At 39.0% G+C, this 21,208-nt stretch overlaps 1 protein-coding gene across 7 annotated transcripts in view; it reads right to left on the bottom strand.

The window, feature by feature from the left end:
• Window positions 1-21,208, bottom strand: part of nphp1 (nephronophthisis 1) — a 37,334-nt gene that overhangs the window by 5,004 nt on the left and 11,122 nt on the right. For 4 of the 7 annotated variants that reach the window (XR_015852464.1, XM_088351321.1, XM_088351324.1 and 1 more), the window contains 13 exons: window positions 20,373-20,474; window positions 20,179-20,294; window positions 20,054-20,102; window positions 18,770-18,857; window positions 15,147-15,241; window positions 14,444-14,572; window positions 11,444-11,518; window positions 11,235-11,345; window positions 9,715-9,797; window positions 3,439-3,515; window positions 3,250-3,349; window positions 3,076-3,188; window positions 883-956 (listed from right to left, as the gene is read on the bottom strand). Coding sequence is in view for 5 of the 7 variants with exons in the window: in XM_088351321.1 (XP_088207447.1) it covers window positions 883-956; window positions 3,076-3,188; window positions 3,250-3,349; window positions 3,439-3,515; window positions 9,715-9,797; window positions 11,235-11,345; window positions 11,444-11,518; window positions 14,444-14,572; window positions 15,147-15,241; window positions 18,770-18,857; window positions 20,054-20,102; window positions 20,179-20,294; window positions 20,373-20,474 (1,212 nt within the window). In the remaining 2 variants the exon portion in view is untranslated. The remainder of the gene's footprint in view (window positions 1-882; window positions 957-3,075; window positions 3,189-3,249; window positions 3,350-3,438; window positions 3,516-9,714; window positions 9,798-11,234; window positions 11,346-11,443; window positions 11,519-14,443; window positions 14,573-15,146; window positions 15,242-18,769; window positions 18,858-20,053; window positions 20,103-20,178; window positions 20,295-20,372; window positions 20,475-21,208) is intronic. The other 3 variants (XR_015852465.1, XM_088351323.1, XM_088351322.1) reach the window with 2 other exon arrangements.

Below are 21,208 nucleotides of genomic sequence, written 5' to 3'. Positions count from 1 at the left end.
CACCTCAGCAATGCCACAGGCTGATTGCCTCCATGCCACGCCGGATTGATGCAGTAATCCGTGCAAAAGGATTCCCAACCAAGTACTGAGTGCATCAATGGACATTTTCAAATGTTTGATTTAGTTTTGCTGTTATAAGATTATTTTTTTACTTGGTCTGAGGAAGTATTCTAATATTTTGAGATAGGATTTTTGAGTTTTTTTCAGCTGTAAGCCAAAATCAGCAATATTCAAATAATAAAAGGCTTGAAATAGTTCAGTTGATGTGTAATGAATCCAGAATGTATGACATTTTTGTTTTTTTAATTGCATTACAGAAAATAAAGAACTTTATCACAATATTCTAATTTTCTGAGACAGTCCTGTATATTGTGATTGCACCTGTTTGATTTACCATATTAGTGTTTGTTCTTACATGTTTACTGAATGGAGGGAATGTTAAATGTTATTCCTTACTGCTCTTAAAAAATAGTTGAAGGATGTTAAAGATTTGTCACGAAAATAATTATCTTTTACCTTGGAGAAAATGATAAAACAGCTGTTTATTCATTTTGGGAGTGAATGGAGTTGTCATAAAGCTGGTTTGTAATCTATTGATAAAGTTTGACTGACCTATCTGACTGTTTTATTTACGCTCAAATGGATGCATAGCATACGGTAACCCCAGCCTCAACTGTAGCTCCTTATAGTCCAGTGCGCCTTATGTATGAAAAATATATGACAAAAGACTATTTTTTTTAGGGGTACGCCTTACAATCTGGTGCGCCATATAGTGCAGAAAATACAATATAAATAAAATACAGTCCCAACACTGTTCATGATCTAATGCAACATACGAAATGATCACAAAATCAAGAATGGGCAATTTTCCTGTTGACGTACCCTGACAGCATCCAGCAAGTCTGGTTGGTCAACCACGGTTGGAAAGGCGGCCAGCACGGGGCTAAATATCAAATCTGGGAAAAGGGAAAAGTTGAGTCATCACACCCTGGTTTGTACACCTTTACATGGCCAAATTCAAGCACTTTTTTAAGGACTTTCAAAGCATATTTTTCAATTTTTCCAATACCATTAAAACAACCAAACCCAGTGCATATCAATAGAACAAGGGCCTTTACTTTAATTTTAAGCCCGAACTTTAGTCCTAACCTTGTTTCAGTACCCTAAAATCAATTCGAAACCCTAACTTGCAGCCTAAACTCTTGATCCTAACCCTAGCCCTACACCTAACCCTACCACTAATTCTAGCTTTAATCCTAGCCCGAACCCGTTTTAAAACCGTAAGCTTATTCCTAAACATATTTTGAAAACCTACATTCAGTTTAGAACCTTAATATGGAGCTCAAATCCTAGTTCCTAACCCTAAACATACACAAGCTGTAACCCTGGACTCAAACCTATTTCAGAACCCTAAATTCAGTTTAATACTCTAATACAGGAGTGTCAAACTCATTTGAGCTTGGGGGCTACATAGTAGAAAAAACACTATCACTAGATTAAATACAAAGAGATAAAGAAAGATAGAGAGAGGGAGAGGGAGAAAAGGAAATAGAGAGGGAGAGAGAAAGGGAAATAACAAGAAAGAGCACAATAAAAATGCAGAGACAGAAAGAGAGCACAATTGAGAGGAAAAAGGAAAGAGAAAGAGAGGAGACACAAAAAGAGAGAAATAAAGTGAGAAAAGATACAGAGAGAAAGTTATGGAGCAAAATAAAGAAATACATATGAGAAAAGAGAAAAATAGAAAGAAAAAAGGAAAGAGATAAAGATTGAGCATTAGAAAATAAGAGAGGAAAAAAGGCAGTGGGGGAAAAGGAAAGGGCAAAAGAGATAAAAGGAGTAAGGAGGAGAGAGAGAGAAAGAGAGAGTGAAAATGGCAAAAGTTCATTGGTATATTCCAATTATTTAACGGGATTATGCATTTTGAAGACTGTAATCTTTGACTTTTTGAGCTGTGCTGTCATGTGAAGATCACTAGCACCCTAGAAAATCCAGTCACCATATTGGTTTAGATGCTAATTAGACAAAAAGGTGCAGAGTGTTTTAAACAAAGTTTTGGTCATTTTTGTGGAGAATGCCTAGGTGTTGTGTTGTGCCACAGGTGGGCACATTTTTACATCAAATGGCAAGCAGCCAATTTGGGCAAACTGGCAAAAATAGAAAGCTAACTGGGGCCGATCGGCAGAACAACAGAAAGCTGGCCGACCCAAAACATGCAGTAAGCAGCCAGAAAAACTGGGAACCAACAACAAAAAAATGATTACAGCAACAAACATATACCAAATGTGTACGGCAGGCTAGCCAACTAGCTGACTGCTAATGGGGCTAAACTGTAAACCTTTGAGAGCCTGCACGCTAACGGGGGAGCTATCCAGGCAATATTATATTAATTGCAAGAGAATCACAAAATAAAAAGTCACAATCACATACCTAGAAAAGAGGTGAAGCCAAAAAAGGAAAGCACGCTGTACACAAAGGCAAGTAAACTTACCTAACACAGCTTTTAATGATCAAAGGACTCAACTCGGACAAAAAAGACAGAAGTCCCACAGCAACACAGTTACTCTAAGCAAAAATGAGTGCTATGCATTCTCTGATTACTACAATCGCTGTCCGTTTTTCAACTGGATCGCTATTGTTTAGAGTTCTTGTTGTCGTCCCGTGACATCACAGCTCAAGAATATGAGGTCAAACTGTCTACTTTGAGTATTAATTTCTTGAGATCAATAACATGTGGAATATTATGGAGCCTATCTGCATGACCGTGGGGAGGACCACTACTAAATTGTCTTTTGTAATCCCTTTAAAGAGCAAACATGAATGAAACAGTGTGAGACGAGATCTCATTAGTCCATGAGACTTCATTGTGTAAATTATAACGTTATCTTCTTTGTTCCTTTATCTCCTTTGTTTTCTTTTATCCTCACTGTCAAATGTGAACTGGAGTGCCACGCCCAATGTCGTTGTCACAATATGTTCAACCCATTTTGTAACAATGATAATAAAGGTATATTCTATTCTATTCTACTAGTTATCATGCCAATTCATTAAAACCCATCTGTGCATGTGTGTTACCTGCATTCTGCATGGTAGGCCGGTCCACCAGGAGCGCGTCGGCCAGCAGTTGCCTGTACATTGCCAATACAGGGACGCAGTTCAGGCAGTGCAGAAGCGTGTCAGGGAGGAGGCTGAAGAGGGGAAAATACATGCTTCCTTCGAATGCTTTCACAAACACACCAAACTCCTCACCTGAGCTGCATTTTGACACGACTGTTGGGCGTTTTAAACTTGACTATGAGTTTGGACACTCGGCGCGACTTTAGGATTTGCTGGAACATGCCAGTCGCCGCTGCAAACCAGAAAAATGCTTATTGCCATCCACCTTTTTTGTAATTATGAGTTACAGTTTTGAGACAAAAGTAAAGATTTTCCACTTACATGATCGAGCCAGTGAGCTATCCATTTCGGGGTCTTTCTCGAATGGAGTGCCGCCACTCACAGGGATCTCGTATGTCCTATTTAAGGTAAGGACACACATTTTCAAACATAGGTAGAGAGACCCCTGGCTACGCGCTTCAGTTATTGCTAGTTCACTCTTTCACGGATTTTGAATTTAATTGATTTTGTCGTTGATGTCATTGATATCATTACATTGTGCGTTATGTTCTGTTTGACTGTAGCGGGGACATATTAGGGAGGGCACTCTGTTTTGAGTGGGTGTGTTAGTTTCCGTGACTGTGATAGGCTGGTGTGACTGTCTGTGTGCACGACTTGTGATAGGCTGGTGTATGCTGTCAAACAGCGGAGGAAGCTACGTCCTAACAAACCGAAAAGCGTATCGACCGTTTGCTTATAACGGCTCGTTACAGTGAAAATAAATGGCCATGCCTGAAATAAATTACCGTATCAATTAAATCAGACTCTGAGAAAAGTCAGAAGACTGCAACAAAATGTTGATCACCATAAGGTGTTCTTAGGATTATAATCGAGTTTCAGAAGTGACACAGGCGACGTCAGTGCTGCTGGTCCGACCTACTGTTACCGGCTCGGTTAACTCTGTGAAGCCACCGCTGCGGACCCTGTATTTTGCCAACGCCAGGTCCATTAGCCATAATGGATGACTTGGAATAACAACTCATGGGAAAACATTACATTTTTGGGACTCTTATTTTAAGCATCATGGAGAGCTGTCTTCATTCAAGGACAACCAATGCTAGCGCACAGCTAGTCGGCCGCTATCTAAATTGCTTTCTCACACTGAAGGAAAAGCACTGCAATTTTGTTTTACTTTTGAGTAATGACAATAAAACAATTCATTCATCTGCTTTTATGTGTTGTGTGGAATCATTTGTAGATCTATAATTGTATATTTTGTTGCAGTTGTATACTCTCAGTCGGTAATGATACGTCATCTTGAGGTAAGTTTAACGCTTAGGGGCCTTTTATGAAGTTGCGACGCTACTTTGCAGGTTTTCACTTTTCGTAGGTGGTTCTGGTCCCCCACTACCTTTGGAAAACCAAAGGATCTATTTATTTCCAAAATTTACTAAGAAGTCAACCTATATTGGTTTTGTTTTTACATTGTTTTTTTGTGGTAAAATTTTTTCTTTTAAATGCTGATACTCCTATTCGGCTAGCTTGTTTTTACCATTGCAAAGGAGATTGCATAAGATGCCAGGGTAGCTTGTTATTTTGATTATTATTGCTCACTGTTGTTATTTTGACTTTTATGCACTGTTCAGGGATATCTAACATGGTGCCTGGAGGCACCAGGTAGCACCCTCATAGCACCTGAGTAGCCCGCGGACTGGTTCGGAAAATAGCTCACCAGTGATGGGTTGTAGTGATTTTCTGGGATCGATTTCTAACTAGCATGAGAAAACATTGACACGATAAGTTACTTTCAAAACTATGTTTGAGTGGTTCATTGTACTTAGTTCAAAGTTCAAATTTAAAACGGTTGGGCACTCCTAGTGGCCATTAATGTTGCTGTTTTTTCTATTTCCACACCCTAGAGCAGTGGTGTCAAACTCATTTTAGCTTGGGGGCCACATGGTAGAAAAAAACTCTCACGGGGGCCAGATTAGTAGATTAAAGAGAGAAAGAGAAAGAAAGAAAGAAAGAAAAGGAAAAAAGAAAGTGAGAGAAGTGAGAGCGAGAACAGAGAGAGAACAAAGAAAGAGAGAACAGAGAAAGTGATAGACAAGAGAGAGAACAAGATAAAAAAAGAGAGAGGAGAACAACTTCGAGTGCACAAAAAAAATGTTATGATTGCTGATTCAGGGCACTGCCCAATTGGCGCCAACATCCCTGTGAGCTGATTGGTTCAGAGACTCCTTTTAAACCCCCGGCTTTCAAGAGGAAGCCGTCAGATCGTTGCGAACCGATGCTCCCAGCTAGGCAAGCTCATACCTTCAGACACTTTTCCTGACCTGTTTTCTCCTACCTGATACCCGTTGCCGACCTGTGTCTGGACCCGTTTCTGCCCTGTTCTGCCATCCCGACATTTGACCGGTTTTGCCCCGCTTCCTGCCTGATACCCGTTGCCGACCTAGTTTCTGAACTCGATACCGCCCTTGCGCTCCCTTCCCGGCTATTGACCAGTATCCCTGCAGTCTACGATTATCCTCGCTCGACACAGAAGTGCCACTTCCGCGTTTCCAGCCACCTGCTACCCGTGTCCATCAATCATCGGATCGTGGAAGCAAGCCCAGCTCTTCCTCTTTATCAATAAAACTGAATAAATGAACGCTACTGGCTCCTGTCTCTGTTTGTGGTTCGTGAAAAGAGAATGAAAAAAAGACGTAGAGAAAGAAAGAAAAGAAAGAGTGAAAAGACAAAGAAAAAGAGAAAAATAATGTGAAAGAAAAAAAGGAGAGATAGAGAAATATAAGAAAAAGAGACACGAGAGATATACTGAAAGAGATTGATTTTTAAAAAAAAATGGTTTATTTGTGTGATACAGCTGCAAATAAGTATTAGAACACCTGAGAAAATGAATGTTAATATTTGGTACAGTAGCCTTTGTTTGCTATTACAGAGGTCAAACGTTTCCTCTAGTCTTTCACCAGGTTTGCACACACTGCAGGAGCAATCTTGGCCCACTCCTTCACACAGATCTTCTCTAGGTCAGGTTTCCTGGCTGTCGCTGAGAAACACGGAGTTTGAGCTCCGTCCAATGATTTTCGATTGGGTTCAGGTCTTGAGGCTGGCTGGGCCATGCTAGAACCTTTATGCGCTTCTTACGGAGCCACTCCTTGGTTTTCCTGGCTGTGTGCTTCGGGTCATCGTTGTATTGGAAGAACCTGCCTGGGATTAATCTCACAATACACGTCCCCAGTCATCTTCTTTTTAATGCAGTGCACTGATCCTGTCCCATGTGCAGAAAAACACCCCTAAAGCATGATGCTACTACCCCCATTCTTGATAGTTGGGATGGTGTTCTTCGGATTGTACTCTTCATTCTTCTTCCTCCAAACGCACTTAGTGGAATTATGACAAAAAAGTTCTATTAGAATCTCATCTGACCACAAAACTTTTTCCCATGACTGCTCTGTAACATCCAAATGGTCATATGCACTTAAGACGGGCCTATACATGTGCTGTTTTAAGTAGGGGAAACTTTTGGGCCATGCATGATTTCAAGTCATGACGTCTTAGTGTATTACCTACAGTAACCCTGGAAACAGTGGTCCCAGCTCTTTTTTAGATCATTGACTAACTCCTGTCTATAGTTACAGGCTGATTCCTCACCTTTCTTAGAATCATTGAGACCCCATGAGGTGATATCTTGCATGGGGCTCCACTGCATTTGATATTAATAGTCATGATTAGCTTCTTCCATTTTCTAATGATTGCTTCAACAGTGGACCTTTTTTTCACCAAGCTGCTTGGCAATTGCTGCGTAGCCCTTTCAAGCCTTATGGAGGTGTACAATTTTGTCTCTGGTGTCTTTGCACAGCTCTTTGGTCTTCACCATGTTACCAGTTAAAGTCATAACGATTGAATGGGGTGGACAGGTGCCTTTATGCAGCGAATGACCTCAAACAGGTGCATCTGATTCAGGATGATACATGGAGTGCAGGTGGACTTCTAATGGGTGGACTAACAGGTCTTTCAGGGTCAGAATTCTAGATGATACATAGGTGTTCAAATATTTATTTGCAGCTGTATCACACAAATAAATTGTAAAAAATAAATCATGCATTATGATTTCTGGATACCTGTATACTATTTTACACGGTTGGATTCTATGGATTGTCCTTGATGTAACTAATCCATTTTTGCAGAGATTCAATGATGTTGAAGACGCCCAGAGGACGTAATGGTTAGTTACGCCGGCTTTATAGTTTGAGTATCTTGTTTAAAACTGATCATGATTTTTTCCCTGATGAGTATATATTTAATCCCGATAGCTTAAGCTTTCCAATGATATGTAGCATGACATATTTCAGTGACTGGTGACATTGTACGGACACGTATTTGTATTTGTCAGAACGTTAAGGGCGTTATTATAACTCTTTCTCTTTGTAAATATCTCATATTTCAATGTGGGCACATGTGGCTTATAGTCAAGAGCAGCTTATGCATGTACAGAATGTTTTTCCTGTAGAAATGTTCTGGGTGCGGCTTATAATCAGGTGCACCTTATTGTTTGGATTTTACGGTATTTGTTCATCATTTTACCTGGATAGTGCAAGATTTGTAAAAAAAAATTACTCTGTTGTCTCTAGCTGGGTCAGCATTGTAAATCACACATTTTTCTACAGCTTTACCAAAATAGATAACTGTTTTCATGTATTTAATGTTTTCTTGTTGTTGTTCTATAATGTACCTAAGTATTTGGTTGGTTGGTTGGTTGGTCGGATTCCTTAACCCCAAGGGTCGAAGGGCCACCATTTCCTGTGGTATGGCTTTTGGGAAGTACAGCCTAGTGGCGCCAATCGTTCCCTAGGTCAACATATGTTTCCACCAGGTCTTGAACTAGGACCTAAGTATTTACCTGTTTTTAATTGTTTTAGTTTGGAGAGTGACTTCATGCTCTTCCCCCTCATTTTGCATGGCCTGGAACAACAGTAAGCAACACCAATCCTGCTTGTTGCATCCAAATCATTACCAAACATGTCCAAAACCTGACATCAAATCAAGTTACATTCTGCTGGCTTTCTGGCCACACTATTTGGTTTTTCAAATTTTAATGAATTGGCTAATATAATATTGGAAAAGTTGTACGGCCCACATTCATCAGTTGTTTTTACAACAACTATTACAAGAGGTTTCCCTTTTTGAAAAGTATCTTTTGTTACATAATACTAATATTTTGTGGATTTATCTAGTAGGTTGCCCACACAGAACTGTATTTAATAACATTTCGTGGAAGTACAATGTTGGCAAAAAGATTGACTTGATATATTCGTAAATTATTTGAATGTAACACAGGAGCGATCAGACAGACCCCCAAAAATATCTTTTTGCTGTTTTTTTTTCTTATTATAATTTTGTACCCTATTTTCTTCAGTTTATTCTTCTTTTGTTTCTTTTTTTTTTAGCTCTTTAAATATTTTTTGCCTCTTTTCTTTTTTTTTCTTGTTTCCTTTTCTGTTTTTTTTTTCCTTTTTCGCTAGCTGTTTACATATTTTTCTAGCTTTTTCCATTTTCCCCATTCTTTCTCTTTTTATTTTTTTTTGCATTTCCCTTTTTTATTTCCTTTTCTTTTTTTCTTTTATTTTTTTATTCTATACTTGTCAAGTTTATTTGTATGGCCCTTAATCACGAGAAGTCTCAAATATCTAGTTTTCTTTTTTTTCTGCTTCCCCCCATTTTATATCCATTATATGGATGAAGGCAATAAAAGCAATCTGAAGCGCCTTTTGGAAGCGGAAAGAGCTACTTCTTCATTAAAAAGACAAAACCTTGTGCGGCAACATTCATGTAGCTACGTAGTCTAAAGGTGACAGCGATAATTAAAGTAAACCACATTTGTCCCTCTATATTTTAACACAATAATGATAAAAAAAATAATACAATAATAACACTTTTTTGAAAAGTGATCACCTCCATCCATTCTACCCCGCCGCCGCTCTAGTCTCCCTCCCCCTCTCTCTTGGCCCAAGAACTTGAGATCACATGTACGCTTGCTTTCATTTACTCAATCTCCTGGTGACATTAACTTCAAAAGACTGCGCTTAAACCCCACAGAATGAACCAGTGTTGTTTTTGCTTGCATGCTCTGTAATTCTGGCCGAATTTTCTAATGAATTAATTTCGCATGGCGAGCCCTGATTTTTGTGCGCAGGACTATGGTTTTTTTTTGCGCTGAAGTCTGGCCAGTGCGCACGCGTGCAGCTTTGAGAGAATGTTGGTAGACATCCTGGTAGTTGCCCAAATGTATCGACATTTATTCAACATTTCTTTAGGTAGCCCTTCGCTAATTTACCAGTGTGGTCTCCCTGTTGCATTTATACATATCCGTCGCACGCCGTAATTTTTGTGCAATCGCATCCCTTGTCCAAAGTCCCAGTTTTTTTTTTTTACATTTTCCAGTCTGTCAACATGCACATTCTTGTTCACGCAGAGGCTGCAATGATGAGGTGTGGGCCGCAAAAGAAAAAGTTCCAAAATCTGTATGAATCTTTTAAGCTATATTTTAGATAGCATGTCGCAGAAAAAGTAGCAAACTGTGTCAGTGTGAGTCGGAAAGTGTCCGCGCAACACCTGTTTGAAAGTGGATTTCCAGCAGCATCGGTCAGTTTGAGAAAAGCCCAACCGCAACTTAGGTCTCCCCGCTCACCTGTGGACTAAAACACAGTAAAGAAGTCAAGTAAAGTCGTATTTATATGAATAAAATGTAATCACAAGGTTTCTTTGTCTCAAAGGGATGTACAGACGATATACTATAACCCCATCCCCTGATCTAAAACCTACATGAGGGTAAGGAAAAAAAAAATCAAAAATCTCAGCATGAGGAAAACGAACAGACGGTGCAGAGATTCAGAGTTGCTTAATATAAAAACGTTTAAAGTTTAAATGAGTTCAAAATTGAATGTTGTGTGAGAAAATGAATGCCATTATGATTTAGTAGAACAATAGATTTTTGACATATCAGATCTCAAATTTCTCTAATCTTGAGCAGCTCATAGGTAAAAGTATCACAGTATTTTTCTATTTTCCACTTTAGTCATCTTTTCCTTGCTTTTATTTATTTTTTATCCAGTACTATGACTGATTATTCATAAAACTACAAAAGTTGATGCAATCTACATTCTTTAAAGGGACATTGTGTATCTTTTAGTCCCGCTTTGCAAGAAAAACAAATTTAAAAAAATATATTTAATTGAATAATAAGCCAAAATACATAAACTGTCATAAACATGCATTTAAAAAAAACTCATAGTTCTAAAATTAAGGCAAGTGGTTAGCGTGTCTGCGGCACAGTTCTGAGATCATGGGATCAAATCCAACTACCAGCCTTCCTGTGCTGTTTGCATGTTCTCCCCTTGCTACTGTGGGTTTCCCCTGGGCGCTCCGGTTTCCTCCCACATTTCAAAAACATGCATGTCAGGTTCATTGGCTGGTCCAAATTGTCCCTAGGTGTGAATGAGCGAGTGAGTTGTCTGTCTCTGTGTGCCCTGCAAATGGCTGGCAACTAGTTCAGGGTGTCCCCTGCCCACTGCCCAAAAATAGCTGGGATGAACTCCAGCACCCCCGCGACCCTGCTGAGGATAAGCGGTGCGGATGGATGGATGGAGGTCCAGAATTTTTTTATTTTTATTGAAGCGCAACTAAAGAAGGATGACCTAATCATGACCCGTCTTGCAGCTACTGGTACCAAAAAAAAAAAACAACTCGTGAATGGCTGGACAAAAATTGATAAGAAAAATGGTGCGGTTTAGTCAATTATATTCTTCCCTTGGCTTTGTAGCATTAGTTTTAAGTAGCACAATAGAGGAACACATTGGTGTAATAAGCCCGTTTTGGGAGGGTTGCCCAAGCACCCCCAAATTTAAACCCAAAAAAAAAAAAATTGTTACAAACATCCGCTATGAATAAGATGAAAAATTCTAGATTTAAAAAAAAAAAAGTAAAACAAAAGGGAGTAATTTAGTGTTGAACCGCCACTGGCAATATCCATTAGAAAAATGATTGAATTTAAGGTGAATAATCATGCAGCCCTAACTGATCTATCCACTCAGCTCAGTCATTCCTTTCAGTTTCTCTTTTTGTGCTGTCATTACATTTCGTACAAAGGAGACGCCAAGCTCAAAGAGGATCCCGAGCTCCGGACTGTTGGCATTGCAGCGCAGGAAGCAGTCTCCATCCAGCAGGGTGGGCAGGATACCAGATGTCTGCAACAGACATGTCATGCATCAGTTCAAAACTCCCAGTTTTAACCATTTCTGAGAGGCGGCTTGTCTCATCGGGGCTGTTGTTGATGCACTAGTACCCGCGGGGAGAAAACCCAAGTCCTGGGGTTCTTGGGGGAGTAGGTTGCCCTTATGGTATAGATGTTACTCAGCACCTAGAGTGTGATGAAAGCAGCATTTGTTAAATGTGTTACTATAGTGTTGACCATCTTTGAAATGTAGATCACTCAGAGTCTGACTGGCATCAATAGCTACATTTTTCAATTCATTCTAGTAGGCCAGTTTTGCCAAACTCCTTTTAGCTGGGGGCAACATGCTAAAAGAAAAAGATTACGGGGGCCAAACTAGTAGGTTTAAGAGAAAGACAGAAAACAAGACACAGAAGAAAAAGAGAGAGAACAAAAGAGAGATTAAAAAAAAGAGACACAACAAGGGAGAGAGTAAGAAAGAGAGCACAATAGAGAGAAGAAAATAAGGAGGAAAAGAAAGAGAAAAGTTAAAAAAGAAAAAAGGGGAGAGAAAAAAAGGAGAGAAAGAAAGTGGTGGCAAAGAGAGAAAGAAATGGATAAAGAAAATAAGAAAGAGACCAAATAATTAGAGAAGAGAAAAAGAGAGATAGAGAAAGAGGGAAAAAGGGAGCATGAGAAGGAGGTAGTGAAAGAAATGGAGAGGGAAAAAAGGAAGAAAGTGAGAAGAATGTAAGACAAAAGAGAAAAACTGAGCGAGAGAGAAATAGAAAAAAGGGATAGAGCGAGAGGGTGAGAAAGAAAGAAAATAGAGAGGGAAAAATAGATCACGGAATACAGAAAGTTAGAGAGAAAAGAGAAAAAAGAAAGAGCAAGAAATCATGCTCATAAAGTTAGAGTGAAAGGGAGAAAGAGAGAGAAAGCAAAAGAGAGAATGTGAGAGAGAAAGAGAGATAGAATAGAGAATAAAGCAAAGAAGGAAAGAAATACTACTGCAGTTGCTTTGCAAGTGGACATATTTAAAACTGCAGCTCATTTTTCTTTGCCGCTTCTCTCAGTGTTGTCTTGCATGCTGGGTTAAAACCCTTGGCGGGGCCTGATCCGGCCCGCGGACCTTATAATTTACAACTGTGGATTAAGCTAAACTAGCTTGCACATTGTTGCATGTTCAACATTGATACTAAAATAACGACCATAAATTTCGTACTATAAGCTACAACTTTTGTCACACAATTAGAACCCTGTGGCTTATGAAGAGATGCTTTTTTGTAATGGGTGCCATGGGCGCTGAAGCAGAAAAGGTAACAGTGAGAAATGTGGTGACAAGGAAAACTCAAGTTACAACCCACAATAAACACCATAGAAGAAGTTTAGCGTGAGGTAACGTGCTTTGCACACAAGTACAATAAGCATCAACAATAATGTTAAACATGCGGCCCGCGGGCCGGACATGACCTGTGGATTATTTAATCCTGCCCACTGTACATTTCTCAAATGCTATGATTTTTTTGATAAATACAAACTAAATACTCCTTCTCGCCGCTACAGGTGTAAAAGAGGTGACATCAAAGGAAGGTTCTATGCATGTTTAGGACTACTTATCTTTCTAAACAGGTGTTATCTGTGATGATAAAAAATAAAACAAAGCAACGCTCAAGGTTAAGGGAAACACACTTGAATGACATTGTTAAATGTGCTGCTACCCAGGATTAGACCCGTGATATTGATGCACTTTAATATTTGATGACTGAACTAAAGTATCTATCTTGCTGCTAGCACATACTTTGTGCTATTTTGCGCTGTTCCTGTCTAGTCTTTTTGTGTCAATTAGCTGCTATAAAATGACATGAATTCTGCCACTCTGAATCAACAGTGCACATGCAGGTTGGCTACGTCACATTTGTTTATAGGCGTTGGACAATCATTGAGTTCAGTAGGGAAGACAAAAATAAAGACCTGTATGTACACGAGGCAGCAAAATGAGCCAAATTTGGACTCATTTTAATTATATTTATTGTTCCGAAGCAGAGTACATTCAATCTGTCAGTCTTAGATAGTGCTGATCTTTTGCTTTCTATTCTACTTATTTAAATTTGTATTTTCTGCATGTTTTAATTGTTAAATAGAATTGTATTTTTTTCAATTTTTTTTTTTTTTTTTGCATTTTCTAATTTTAATTTACATTTTATTGTTTTACATTTTCAGGGAATTTGTGTTGTTGTTTGATTTTAAATCTGTTCAGTGTGTAAAAAAATAAAATTGTTTGGTATTTTGCAAATTTTTTGTAGCTCTGTAAATAGCTAGGATAGATTTAATTTCCCCCTATATACCCTTTGCTCTAAAAAAGCTGGTTTATGAGCATTCTCCATTCGGGCCCCAGTGTTGTGAAATGCTCTGACCCCTGAGAGTCGATCTGCAACCACAACTGGAACTGTTTAATCCTAGGCTTAAAACACACTTCAATTCCATAGCTTATGAATGACCTATATTTCATGTTGACAATATATGTGTATTAATTGTTATTTGCAACATCCATTGCAGCCTGGTCAGCATGGAAGGGGGATTACCTCTTCTCAAGGTTTCTACATTTTTCTCATGTTGAGGTTTTTTAGTTTTTCCTTGCCCACATGTAGGTTTTAGATCAGGGGACTGTGTAATAATAGTCTGTAGTTTGCAATTATCTTTGGTCTGTGTAGCCCTTTGAGACTCTTTGTGTTTAAGGGCTATACAAATACAGACTTTTTAAATTTTCCTTAATTTAAAAGGTTGATATATAAAGTCAGACAGAAACACAGCAATGGAAATAATTTCAAGCATTTTCCTGATCTTAAAACACATTAAAATTTAAGGATTTTAAGCACATGTACAAACCCTGTGTGTTGCAGTGTTACCTGTGTTGCCTTTTCTCCATGTGTGTGTGTGTTAATAAACTTTGAAAATGTTTTGTGTACCGTGTTTCTTTGAAAATATTTAAACCTGGGGACATGTGGCTGACAATCCGGTGCGAGTTATGTTTGTACAAACATTTTTTTCCTTTAAAAAATAAAGTGGGTGCAGTTTATAGTCCGCTGCGGCTTATAGTTCGGGAATGACGGTCATAAAATGTCTACCTACCCGATTGCCATCAAAGGCGCAGAGTCGGATGTGTCTGCTAAGGACTTGAAGACCGACCCCGGGTGTGGAGATTCTCTTGCAGCTCCACAGGGTGAAGCAAATGCACGTCCGTGGGTACCGTGGGCGCACCTGGGTGACAGATTAGATCAATGGTCTCAAACTTGTGGCCAGGGGGGCAATTGCAGCCCTCAAGATCAAAGTTTGGGGCCCTAGCCTTCATATGAAAGTTAAAGGCACAGTGTGTATTATTTGACAATAAGATGATGCAGCCACTCCAACTTTTTTCGTAAAGGCATTCACAAGTCTCCTTTCAAGATTCTCTCTACCCCAAAATCCCGTCTCAAGTCTTCCTCTCAAGTTTCCCTCCTCATCCCCCCTTAAGACATGCCACTTCAATTGTCTTCGTTAAGGTATTCCCATTGTTTTTGTTCAAGATTCTGGCTATGCCTAGGTCCCTTCTTAAGTTTCCCTCTCATGATCTCCTCCTCTGCTATCCCAGTACCACACCCCCTTCTCACCGGTAAAGGTCTTTGTTGTTGCTGTTAAATCAAATGTCCCCCTTGTGGGTAAGACCATATCTCTTGTGTCCCAGGTTTGGGTCTATCCAACGCCTCGTGACGAATGGGATATAATTTATTTCTTAGATTACCCAAAAAAACATAATCCCGTTCAAAATGCTTTCAACCAAAATATATTTTCTCACCCTGCCTGAGTCAGGATCCAAGAAGAGGTCACTAAAAGAAAGCTGTGAATTGCTGAGCTCTGGCTGCAGGAAATGACTTCCTCTGTACTTGACACCTAAAACACAATATGCAAATGATATGCAACTTCACACAAGTCTGATAGTGCTTTTATTCAAATATGGGATAGTCTTATGTGGTCATAAGTAGCAAAGAGGAAAAATAAAACATAGGGGATACGTGTCTCTGGAGTGATGACACTGAACTGGAACTTTTTAGGTCAATGGTACAAGTGGAGCAGAAAGAATGATGAATTTCAAAGAATACCCATAGAGTCCCACTTATTGTTGGTGCTTCATAAGAAATTACAGTTTTATATCTTGATGTTTGAAGTCTGAAATGTGGCAAAAGGTCACAAAGTTCAAGGGGGGCAAATAGTTTTGCAAGCCACTGTATCTGTGTTCTATGATCTTTTTGGGCAGCTGTAAACTGACAATTCTGCCATTCAGCTTCAACAACACACGCGCAGATTCAATACATCACACTTGTTTACAAACACGGAAAGGGCTCTAGAGGTGTTTGGTAATACTTGATTTTAATACGGAAGCCCAAAAAAAAGATTGGACTTATTTTAACTATGGAGTTATTTTTATTTAAATATTTTGCTTTTTTTTAAGGATTTTGTGTTGTTCGAGTATAAATCTAAAACTTTAAAGCAAAAAAAAATTTCTTTTGTAGATCTGTAAATATTTTGATTCATATTTAATATGTTTTGCAGGGGATCCCTCCAAAATATATGACACTAGTAATTACTAAATATTTTGGTGTATAATGTTTTATTATCATTATAATTCTGGTGATCCCAAGAGCAAAGAAGTGTTCTGCTGGTTTAAGAGCGTTCTCCATCCAGGCACCCGTGCTGTGGAATGCTCTTCCCCCTGAGATCCGATCTGCAACCTCAGTGGAAATGTTTAAATCTAAGCTTAAAACTCACTTCTACTCCATAGCATATGAATAACCTACTCTTCTCGTCGGCTGAAAAATAGTCTGTGTAATATAGTGTAATAATCTGTGAAGCCCTTTGAGACTCTTCGTGATTTAGGGCTATACAAATAAAAATGACTTGACTTGACTTGATAAAATTTCATGAAAGAAAAAAAAAATCAGAGGAGCCTTTAGAGCCATTTCTTTTCAGTAAGCTGAGCTAAAAAGAAATGGTTTTCTAAATTGAGCTGTCCTCTTGGGTGCACCAGTAGGGGGGCGGGGAAGCTACACATGACAATGCCATAACGGCAAGCCAACAGAGCAGAAATGTCAGCATTATATTCACACATTTAAAAAAAAAAAAAAAAATCAAAATTGCATGGTCCATCGTCATACTGCCAAGAAAACAATTCCAAGCATTTTCAAGCACTTCACCTTAAATGCAATCATTTTTCTGACTTGAAAACACTACATTATAATTCAAGCACTTTCAAGGATTTCACGTTTACGAACCCTGTTGATAGTTTGAAAATTCCTTAATTAAAGCTGAACCTGGATCAACACGAGCGTCAAGTATGTTTAAACAATACGTCACCACACATTTAAGTTAGAACAGAGCCTGCCTATTCGGAACAAAACGATTATTCCGATCGACAAAAAAACTGTGACACTGTGATTTGGTATGATATTCCATTTGGATTCAGCCTTTTCATTTCAATTGAAGTGAAAATATAAATCATATCATATAATATTTAACTTCCGTTTGGCCGTTCAGATTCATTGTAATTGAACCCGACCTGAGTTTGGGCTTAAAATTTTTAATCATTAATTCAGGCCGGTTGGGCTTCTCTCTTGCTGTATTTTTTTTCTTCCCTTTGTGGAGGATCTACACAGCATACACTTACTTTTACTCAAGTAATCATTTTAGATAAAGAAAATGCTCACCAAACTATTAGTCTAACTCAAAATCACTAAATCCAAATAAATTTTTCTCCGGGGGGTTGGGGTAAAAGACACAAGGCTTCCACCTCCCTCACGTCAGACATCATTTCTGCTTCTTGCCAATAGCTTATAGGCTTTACAAAATTTATTTCTGCTTTTTGGCAAATATTTCACTATTTGCAGCCTGAAATCTGCAGAATTAGATTTTTTTCTGTGCCATTTTGTTCAATTTCACTTTTGTTCGCTGCACGTTGCAGAGATGCACTAAACCGTTTTGGCGCTGCGTGCGCAGTGCCCACTTGATTTGAAGGACTCGGCCCGAAGTAACAACCAAGCTGCTTAGTTCAGCCGAAACTGACAGTTCGGTGCTGAAGTACAGCCGGAGTAAAGCTTTGTGTTCACTTTTGGTGGCAAATTAAAGTTTCGGGTTTATTTCAGGCTCATTTATCAAATCAAGTTAATCTGTCAGGTTTGAGCGGGTTCCGGTTTACAAACCCACGACTCGGGCCGGGTCGGGCTGAATCTTTTAGGCCCGATATTACCTCTAAACCAGGCTAATGGATCCAATGATTGCCTACCAGTACCTAATAACATTCAGGGTACCACTATATAAACATTAGAAATCATTTTGTCCTTCCAGTTACTTTTGATGCTTCTCCAGACTATCACCAACAAGCTGATCATGCAGAGTAATGTAGCAGGCAGCAAAACGTTTTCTACGGACTGTTCCGAAGCTCTTATGTCTGTCGCATGTGATCATATTAAACCTGCTCTCATCGGCGAGGAGCACATGGCCCCATTAGTGTGTTTGCCAATTCTGGTGCTCTATCGCAAACGCCTACCAAACTCTACGGTGCTGGTCAGTGAGGACAGGGCCAATTACAGGATATTGCGCCACTAAGCTACCTACATTGAGCCGGTTTGTTATAGTTTGGTCATAAACATTCACAGAAGTGGCCTGCTGGAAGTCAATTCTTAAGTCTCTGGCAGGGATCATTCTGTTTTTTCCTTAGACAAAAGGAATATCTCGATCATGCTGAATAGTGGATGACATAAGGCCTTGTTCAACTCTCCTGGGATGCACTGCTCCATTATATTCTTGTTGATCTCCCCCCTAACAGTAGGGGGATCATTTTAATTTTTACCCAATTATGTGACGTAATTTTGTTGCTTAAGCATCACCTTATCGTTATCAGGAAAGATAGTAAAGATCATCCCGCACCTCATTTAGATCTGATGTTTTTGAAATGTTCTTTGAATATTTTAGGGCAGTGTGGTTTTTAATTTGGCTACTTAAATTCAAGTGATAACTAAGAGTCCTTAATGAGGACTGGGACTTAGATAGCAATGTATTGCTGTCAATTTAAGAAATCACTAGATAGTTTAGCAGGGCAGCACGACGACGCAGTGGTTAGCGCGAGTGCGGCAGTTCTGAGGTCATGAGATCGAACCTCCTGTGTGGAGTTTGCATGTTCTCCCCGTGCTTGCGCGGGTTTCCTCTGGGCACTCTGGTTTCCTCCCACATTCCAAAAACATGCATGTAATGTTAATTGCCTGGTCCAAATGTCCCTAGGTATGAATGAGCAAGCGGATTGTCTGACCCTGTGTCCCTGCAACTGGCTAGGATGGGCTCCAACACCCCCGCAACCCTACTGAGGATAAGCAGTGCAGATCATGGATGGATGGATGGATAGATAGATGGTTTGGCATTACAGCCTACCTTCATCCGCCAATAGTTTACTAAGAGTGGACGGCCTGAACCCGGAAGGGATGGCTCCCATTGCGGATAGGACGTACGTAGCATCAATCTGTGACAAAAACATACATAGGGTTTGTACACCTTTTCCATGGCCAAATTCAAGCACTTTTCAAGCACTTTCAAGGCCAATTTTTCAATGACTCCAGTACCTTCAAAAGGAGGAAATCCAGCGCTGATCAAAACAGGTTTTTCTTTTTATTTTGATGACTAATATAAAGTCACTATCTTGCTACAAGCACATACTTTGTGCTATTTTGAGGAGTCCCTACCGAGGATCCCCAATTTTTTGTGTCAATGGCCTCCTATAAACGGATATAAATTCTGCCATTCTGCCTCAACAATGAACGTGCAGCTTCAATACGTCACACTTGTTTATAAACACAGAAAAGGCTCTATAGGAATTGGGTATTAATTGAGGTGAATACGGAAGACAAAAAAAGAAGGTACTGCTTGTATACGAAGCAGAAAAATTAGCTAAATTTGGACTCGCTTTATTGGTATAGATTGCTCCAAAGCAGAGTGCATCCAATGTTTCAATCTTAGACACTGCTGATCTTTTGCTTTTTGATTTACATATTCTAATGTATATATTTTTTGGTGTGTTTTTCAGAAGATCTGTGTATTTGTTTGAAATAGAATTGTAAATAGTTTTGTTTTTTGTTTTTTTTTGCATTTCGTTATTTATTTATAGCACTAAAAAGCCAATACTTTCATTTTTGATTTTATTGTTTTGCATTTTCAGGAATTTTGTGATAATTTTCGACTTAAAATCTGTTCAGTGTGTCTAAATGGTTCAGTGTGTCTAAATGGTTTAGAAAAAAATTCTTAGATCTGTGAATATTCTAATTTATACATCATTAGTTTTTCAGGGAGCCCTGGAAACATGAAATTAGTAATTACTAAACAATATTGTGCACAATGTATTATTATTATTGATGAAACATCAATAAAAAATAAAAAAACAATAAAAAATAAAAAATCTGATGAGCTTTTTGGGAGCAGCTAAAAAAGCCGGTTTTCTAGCCGGTAACGCTTCACATGACAACACCAGAATGACAAGCCACGAGAGCAAGTGTTTCAACGTAATTTTCACGCACTTTTCTAAAATTTTGACTTTGTTTTACTGATCTCGAAAACACAACATTAAAATTCAAGGTTTTCAAGCACCCGTACGAACCCTGATAAATCCCCCCCCCCAAAAAATCAATGTATGTTATTTAGGAGGAAGAAGTTGAACACTTGTACCTCAGTTAGAGCTTTTCTGAATGTTGACCAATTGGAACGGGGGGCATGACTGTGAAATTAAAAAATAAATCTGTTTTCAATACAACACATTTCCCAAGTACAAATATTTTAAACCTAAACTTTACCTCTCTTCTTCTTCTTCTTCATTTTCCAGCTCGTCCGAATCATCTTGGTCTTCCACAGCCTCGTCTGACTCTTCATGTTCTTCATCATTTTGATTGTCCCCCAGGACAGAACCACGCTATGAAAATAAATGATGGCAACTTTGTACAGTGTCTCATCAGGTAGTGCAGAGTATTTTTGAATGGTGTGAGCCGACCTTGAGGTATGTTTTTGGCACCAATCCTCTGTCACCATTGGCATTCTCAGCCAGCCACCAGCCATCACTCGACTTCCGAATGATTTTTAAAGTGTCACCGCGCTGCCAAAGCAGAGAACCAGAATGGTGATTTTTAAACACATTTTGAAATTATTGTATTTTTCACTTGTTTTTTTCTTTTCAGGCATAGTACAAAAATCACCATATCACTAAACTAAAATAAAATCAAAATTTAAAAAAGTCAAAGGTTTATAGATTTGTCCCTTGAATAAGTTGTAGTTCTTATTTTTATGTATATATATTTAAATACATACATATACATATATATATATATATATATATATATATATATATATATATATATATATATACATATACTGGACACAAAAAGAAATTTCTCAAAGAGCAGGCTGTTCACAGAGTGCAGTTTCAAAGCATATCCACAAAAAGTCTGTTGGAAGGGAAAAACGTGGCCGGAAACGCTGCACAACCAAGAGAGATGACCGCAGCCTTAACAAAATTGTGAAGAAGAGCCGCTTCCAGAATTTCAAAGACAGTGGGCTGAAGCTGGAGTCCAGGTATCAAAAGCCACAGTTCACAGACGTGTCCGGGAAATGGGCTACAAGAGCCGTATTCCCATGGTCAAGCCACTTCTGAACTCAAGACAACGGAAGAAGCGTCTGACTTGGGCTATGGAGAAGAAGCACTGGACAGTTGCAGAGTGGCTTAAAGTCCTCTTTTCAGACGAAAGCAAGTTTTGAATTTCATTTGGAAGTCAAGGCGCCAGAGTCTGGAGAAAGGCTGGAGAGGAGCAAAATCCAAGTTGCTTGAAATCC

Source organism: Urocampus carinirostris, chromosome 13 (assembly GCF_059441175.1).
Source record: "Urocampus carinirostris isolate Australia breed hairy pipefish chromosome 13, RoL_Ucar_1.0, whole genome shotgun sequence".
NCBI classification, from domain to species: Eukaryota; Metazoa; Chordata; class Actinopteri; order Syngnathiformes; family Syngnathidae; genus Urocampus; species Urocampus carinirostris.
Note: the sequence above shows the minus strand (reverse complement) of the source record. Positions and strands in the feature narration are given on the sequence as shown.